This window comes from Lonchura striata, chromosome 2 (genome assembly GCF_050655825.1).
Source record: "Lonchura striata isolate lonStrDom1 chromosome 2, ASM5065582v1, whole genome shotgun sequence".
Lineage (NCBI taxonomy): Eukaryota > Metazoa > Chordata > Aves > Passeriformes > Estrildidae > Lonchura > Lonchura striata.
In genome coordinates, this window is record NC_140704.1 from 63,250,123 (window position 1) to 63,257,396 (window position 7,274).

General features: G+C 47.7%; 1 protein-coding gene across 1 annotated transcript; it reads left to right on the plus strand.

Moving 5' to 3' along the window:
• The first annotated feature begins 699 nt into the window (after positions 1 to 699).
• PPP1R3G (protein phosphatase 1 regulatory subunit 3G) lies at positions 700 to 6,678 on the plus strand. Its single transcript, XM_021534965.3, has one exon. It carries the CDS (start codon positions 898 to 900, stop codon positions 1,738 to 1,740), a length of 843 nt encoding a protein of 280 aa, XP_021390640.1. The 5' UTR covers positions 700 to 897; the 3' UTR covers positions 1,741 to 6,678.
• The last annotated feature ends 596 nt before the right edge of the window (positions 6,679 to 7,274 follow it).

Here is a 7,274-nt window from a genome sequence, read left to right on the forward strand (position 1 = left end):
AAAGGGTGTTTGTGCACACATGTATGCCTTCTGAGCCTTTGGGCTTGATTTTATACAAGTCACAGTACAGTTAGTACCGGTGTGAGTAAAAAAGAGAGATTTGCTTACAAAACACACTGTACTTTAAAAAGTTAATACCTGTGGAGTTTGTTTTACCTTTGGGGCTTTGTCCTCGAGCTCTGGTCTCAAAGATTTTCTCTGCAGTTAGGATGGGTGGAAGGTGGTTTACACAAAAAAGCCGGGGGTCTGACAAACTCCCAGCAGCAGACGAGCGCGGCTCACGGGGAGCACGCAGCCTATCTTACGCCCAGGCCGGCGGAGAGGGCGGCGGCTCAGCCCCGGTCCCGAGGGGCCGCTCAACGCCCACCGCCTCCCGTTCCCTGAATGGATGGAGCCCCTCGGTGATGCCAGCATGGGGGGCTCCTGCTTAATCCTGACCCTCCGGGCTCTTTCTTCGGTGAACCTCCGGCGGGTGGAAGCCTAAATAACGACGACGGTGATAATGACAACAATAACAAATAATCAATGAAAGGAATAACGAAGCAGCCCCCCAGCCTGGTTGTGCGGGGCGCGGCGGCGGGGGGACCCCGGGGGCCCCGCGGGACGCCTCTCTCCTCCAAGCCCGTAAAACCGGGAGCGTTGCTCGCTGCTCGCTGCTCCGCGCCCTGGTAACGGCGGCCCCCGGGGGCGGGAGGACGTGCGGGGCCGCCCGTCGCGGCTCTTTCCGCGTTGCCCGTCCGGGGAGGTCCCGCCCCGGCCCCGCGGGGAGGCTCCGGGGCCGGCGGGGGGGCGCGCCCCCAGCCCGGGGCCTGCGGCGGGGGCGCCGGATAAAGCGGTGCCGGCCCGTCCGCTGCCGGCACAGGGGCGGCCGGGACGGGCCCAGCGGGGCGCCCCGCCATGGCGAGCCCCGCACGCCCGCGGCAGGAGCTGGCGGCCGAGGAGCGGCGGCTCCGCGGCGCGGCCCCGACGGTGCCCCGCGACGCCAAGCGGGAGGCGGCGGGGGAGCGGCTGGTGCTGCTGGAGCTGCGCCGCTGCGGGCGGCCGCCGTCCCCCGGCCCGGGCGAGCGGCAGGAGGAGGGGGAGGAGGAGGAAGAGGAGGGGGAAGCGGCGGCGGGCGAAGATTGTTGCGGCAAGTGCAAGAAGCGGGTGCAGTTCGCCGACTCGCTGGGGCTGAGCCTCGCCAGCGTCAAGCACTTCAGCGACGCCGAGGAGCCGCAGGTGCCGCCCGCCGCGCTGTCGCACCTGCAGAGCCCGCCCGGCGAGGAGCGGGACCCGCCGCAGCCCGGCGCCGACCCTCCGCCGCCCGCGCTGCTGCTGGTGCCCGACTTCCCCGAGGGCGGGGAGCCCAGCGCCGAGCGGCTGCGGCGGCAGCGGGTCTGCCTGGAGCGCCTGGGGCGGCCCGCGGCCCCCACCGACGTGCGGGGCACCGTGCAAGTGCTGGGCGGCCCCGGCCCCAGGGAGGTGACGGTGCGCTACACCTTCAACGAGTGGCTCTCCTTCGTGGACGTCCCGGCCGCGCCCCTGCCCCCCGAGCCGCCGGCCGAGCGCTACGGCTTCACCCTGTGCGTCCCGCCGAGCCTGCGGGAGGGCTCGGCCCTGCACTTCGCCATCCGCTACCGCAGCCCGCAGGGCGAGTTCTGGGACAACAACGGCGGCCGCAACTACACGCTGCGCTGCTGCGGCTGCCCCGGGGGCGGCCCCGCCGCCGCCCCGCCGGCCCCCGCCGCACCTCGCTACTGACGCCGGCCGGGCCGGGGAGCCGAGGGGACCCGGCCGGGCAGGGGAGCCGAGGGGACCCGGCCGGGCCGGGGCAGGCGGCCGCACTCCGCGCCCAGAGTGAGTCCCGGCTCGACAGGGAGACAGCCAGCGCGCCGAGGGCCCCGTCCGGAGACTGCCCCAAGTCTGGTGGTTTTAAAGCGGGAGCTTCAGTTTCTGCCGGCGAAACATGGATGTGCGTAGGCTCGCATTGCTGTGGCTTGTGGAATGTTTCTCCTGGTTTTTTGGTTTTTTTTTTTTTGAGAGAGAGCAAGGAGGCTGAGTAGCGTGGGCTTTGCTTTTTCCCTCTTGAAGTGAATTTTTGAGGTCTTGATTTGGGCTTGACTCCACTTACCCAATTAGTCAAGAGCACTCGTGTGAAAACTTGGTGGCGTGTTCGCTAAAGATTTAATTTAGGGTCCCAGTTTTCCCGTTCTCAGATCCATTTGAAAGACACAGTACTGCGACAGCAATGGTGTGCTTTGTCCTTTTTTTGTTACTTTCTTTTAGTTCAGTGGACTCCATAACAATATGATTCACTGTTGTGAGCACCTGTCAAACCCGTGACAGGCTTGCGTGCTCGTCCCACCTTTGCCATGGCTGCGGCAGCTCTGAACAGCAGGCACTCTGTTTTGGGGCTGGATCTGGGGCTGGACTGGGCTGCCCTGGTTTTTGTCACTCAACACACTTCGATACAGCTCCCCAGGCTCGCATGTAGATCCTGTCTGGCTAATAGCAGCCAACAGGGACTTGTGCAGAAATGTTTTTGCTTAAAATAGACTGGTGACTTCTTTTCACACAACCGAGGAGTCTAAAACTGGGACAAAGGAGGAGTTAAAATACTCGCTGATGCTGTGTTTATCAGGAGAACTTTGGTAACACCTTTGAGTTGTGCACTGTGAAGTGAAAGATGGTGTCTGTCTCGTACATGGTTCTGTATTTTCAGATTTGGGTCTGGTTTGGATGACCCTTCTCACTGAGAAGTGACGCTGCCATACAGAGTGGGTGTCCTCAGTAACACATGGAAACAAGTGCCTTAGTTCAATTCTCCTTATGTTACATTTCCCAGCACATTTCTCAAGTATTTATAATTTATTCAGCTTTTTTTGCTACATATTTTTCTGTATTTGTATGTTGCTGGGAAAGAACTTTGTTGTGCACACAGCTGGACTTTATGGCGCTGGACACTTGAATTGTTTTTATAGTCTTCACTCTTGCACTGCAAGCCTAGAGGTTGACTACTGCTGGTGTCCCAACTCTTGAAATTAAGCAAAAACTACCAATGCAAATGGGTTTGTAAGAATAAAAAAAAAGTTTTAAAAAAAGTGATAAAGCTCACCATTACACTTATTTTCTTTTTTTTTTTTTTTCTTTTTCTTTTTCTATTTAGCAAAATGTAGCAGCAGGCTTCACAGTTTTGCAACCTGTGGTGTGTATGTCCTGACCAGGGATGATCCCATCTGTAAGCAGTGTTTAGGGCTGTAGCTGAAAATGACAGTTATCCTGCCAGAACCGTAAGGCAAATCACCCTCTGAGTCTGTGACAGGCATCTTGAGCAGAGCTGTGGTGTGAAGAAGCTTTACTAGCATGGGTGGAAAGTAGGTAGGTTACAGTCAAATTTTGTTGGGATTCTTCTGCAACTTTGACTTTTCTTGTTTTCTTTTGATACAGTATCTCAAAATATGGGTTATTTTTGGTTAATGAAGAACAATTGCCAGAATGCAGAAAATGCCCTGATGTGGATGTATAGTCTTCCATAAGACCATGGAATGGCATTTTCCTTTTTAGAAACAGAGCATAATGCGAGATTTCTTAGGTCTTCATTTCCCCTGAAGATGTAAAACATCTTAAAGGCTATCCTAACATTAGAAAAAATAGCTTCTTGATAGGATTCCCCATACTTGAGAACATTTTCAAGCCTACAGCTAGCCTGCCTTTTGAGATGGCTGGAACAGACCCAGAGCTAAAAGCAGGGAGTCTGCTGGGGGAAAGAGGCGAAGCAGAGGGAGTGTCAGGCTAAAGGTGCTGCAGTTCTGCTCACATGTGCACTGCTGCTGAAACACAGCCTGTCCTCCCTCCCCCCAAAAAAGCCTGTGCATACACCACAGTGTGAGAATACAGCCAGAGACAAGACGGTGTTTAATTATTTCGGAAACCATTCTGCTGTTAGACTGTATCAATTGCTCTGACAATGCACAGAGGGAGAGTTTCGTGCAGGCAAACAGAAGTTTGTACTGTTGTCCTTCAAGTTACATGTGAACTCTCACCAAAAAGGTTTTTAGGGAGAATAGTGAACCCTGCTGTTTCCCTACACAAGTTTGTTTTAAGTCTATCATGCATTACAGGATTACAGGATTTTACATGGGGATAGGCTATTTCATACCAGGTTTTCTTCAGATTGCTGCATCAGTGAAATAGTGCGCTCTTAGTGCAGTGTCAAGATTGATCCTTCATTTAAGTACAATGTAATATTTAGGATTTCTGAAGCCCATTCCTTATTCTGTGCTTAGTTGATTAGTTGCGTCAGAGAAGAAGGAAACATCGCCAGAAAAAGGAAGGGAGCAATCTCTCCTTAACAGAATTTAAAGGAGCAGCCATATTCTGATGGCTGTGTCTGGGCAGAGGTGGTATCATGAAGAATCCTGGCTAGCTGTGCCTAGTGATAGGCACCTGGAAATGTTCTTTGGTCCACTGTAAACATTGACATTCAGAATATGTGACATTTCTACTTGCTTTTCAGATGTGTGAACTGAAATTCGAAATGCAAGAAAGTACTTACTGAGGCTAGACAGTAAAACCTTCTGAGTGCTTCAGAAATTCAGTGCCAATTGAAAATCTTACCAATTCTGTTAATTAAAGCACAACATTTTTGTGCTTTGATACCTGGTGAAGTGCTTTTATTTGTTATTAAGAATTTATTTTTGTGAAAGGAAGGGGAAAACCTCTTGATGGGAGTCAGACATACTCAGTTTTTGATAGGCAGTACATTTCTGTACTCTTGGGATTTTACATAAGCATAGATTTCCAAAGCAGGGTTCAAAGACAGCCTACTCACAGTTATCTGTGTTTTCATAGCTGAGGTTCCTGAGGGCTATGGAAATGCAAGGCTTTATCAAAGATTACACTGGGCAGCAGTTGTAAAAATCCAATTGGACCATGTATTGGACCAAAGGCTAGCAAGCCCACATCAGCAAACCCTAGGGCTCCTGCTCCTGGCCATAGGTTGAGACACATGGCATAATTGCAACATTATTCTCAAAGGAATATAATCAAAATTAAGTCTTTAAAATTCCATTAAAATCTAAAGGCCAGTAGATTAAAATGTTAAGTGAAGCATTCTTTCCATTTGGTTGCATTACTGTTAATGTATTTCATAAAGATTCAAAGCATAACTTTTGGAATATGTTCTCATAAACATGCTCTCTCCCCTAACCTAAATAAGAAATTTAAGATGTATTGCACTTTTGGGAGAACTCCAGCTCCAAAGATTTTTATTGTATGCAGATTTCTGTTCCCCCATCATGGATTAAGGACTTATGGTAGGAATACCTGCCAAATGGTTTTATAGGTGTATATAAATGAAGAAAGTTTAATAGTTGAAATTCTGCAGGGGTAACTGTGAAGGACATAAAATGTAAATCTTCCTTAAGAATTTTTTTTGCCATGTACATTTACTTTTAAATTCAGATTTAAATGATTCAGGAAAGGGCTGTGAAGCTAAATTTACTTTGGTGCCATGAAGATCTGTAAGCTTGCATGAAAACTACTTCTGTTTTATTTAAAATTGGAGCTTTCAGTCAGTACTTGGAAAGTCTGGCTTCTGCTCCCATTGGCTTCCCAGGGATTTGGATCCAGCCCAAAGTACTGCAGGAAGGTAAGGGGAATGATCTAGGTTTAATTGTCCATTCTGTTCAGAGTCTTGTGCTATGGGGTTAGGGTAACATTGGCACTGTGATGAATGTTCATCTGTCAAGAGTTCAAAATCTGCTGTCTGTGCATGGCAGTAATTAAATCACCTTAATTGTTTTTTCATGATTCTTTCTGAGAGAGGGAAAATTACTTGCCTTGGATTAGCATATTGCCAAAGACTGTTATAAATATTTATGGCGTGCACTCTTTCAATAGAAAGCCTGTACATTCTTCACAGGTCTCCACAGTTCTTTTTCCCGAAGACAGAAGAGTAGTTACTTGAATGCATTAATTACCATCATCTCCCCCTCTTGCAAAGCTTCAGTAGATACTGGTTTAACAGCAAAATAGGTAAGTAGTTTAGAAAGAAGCATCTCTTGCAAAATATATTTAATTACCTCTGTAAGCTGTGGAATCTTTTTGAAGGTGCATATGTTTATGAAACAGGTTTGAGAGTCCCATAATTTTTCCTTTTACAGTTTAGAAAATAGATGGTTTTGGAAGAATTACTGGCTTCTCTGTTTTTTTTTTTTTTTCCCTGCTTTCACATTAAGGCCTCATGCACTATTCTTATATTCTGAAATAGTGAAAAAAGTAGGAATGTAAACACTCAGTTAAAGAGCTGCACAGCTTAGTTCTTTTTTTATAAAGGTCGTCAAGCAAAATATTCCCAAGAGTATGAAATAACTATGCCTGTGTTAAGAATGGTGGAACAAAGCAAACACTATAGTCCTGACTTGAATAATGCCAGCATTTCACTGTAGATCACGATGGAAAACTCAGGAAAACAGTCAGAGCACAGCTCTTTCATGGCTCTGTTTATGCGTACGTATGTCTGTGCTGGGGATCAGGAGAGATGCATTTATGTTGTATTACAGGAAATAAAGTTGAGGGGGTGGTGCTTCTCCATAAAGTTATTCTGTCTGCTGGTGTTAGAGAGCAAAAGTGTTGCTTTTAATGCCAGGAAACTTGGAAGGTTTTTTTAAAAATAAAAACACGTTTTGAGAAAAGTGAGTACTGAGTTAAAATCCTTCTTAGCCTATTTCAACACGGTATGTAAAGCACATACTTCTCACTTGGGTTACTCTCCTTCTGAAAATCTGTACTGCTGATGTATCTGGACATTCTGAGGCCATGCTTTCAATTACAGAAAAAGTTCTTGAGAAATTGTAACACACAAGGTAAATGCATGTCCTTTGACCAGTTACTAAGAATAATCAATGGTTATTTTTTTTCCTTTCAGAGTGCTGATTCCAAGCTTGTCCTGTAAAATTAATGACAAACTTCAGTATAGGCAAACGCTCAAATTTTGGTTCATACTGCTGAGGGCAATAGTTTGCTAAAGTGTTGAGATCAGGGAAAAAACCATTTTTAATATAATACAAAATCAAAATTGTTTTGCTAAGACATTGCAGCTTTAGTAAAGATATTTACTGAGCTCTGTTCTAAGGAAAAAATATATACTTTTATTAATAGTGGACATTGTGCATAAGTCATGGGATCATTCCTTTGTGTTTTAACTATTCCTGTTGTTTACACTGCTTTGACAAAATCCAACAAAGCTTCTGACAGCGTGCCAAGAGAGATTTAATGAGTATTGCAACGTAAAC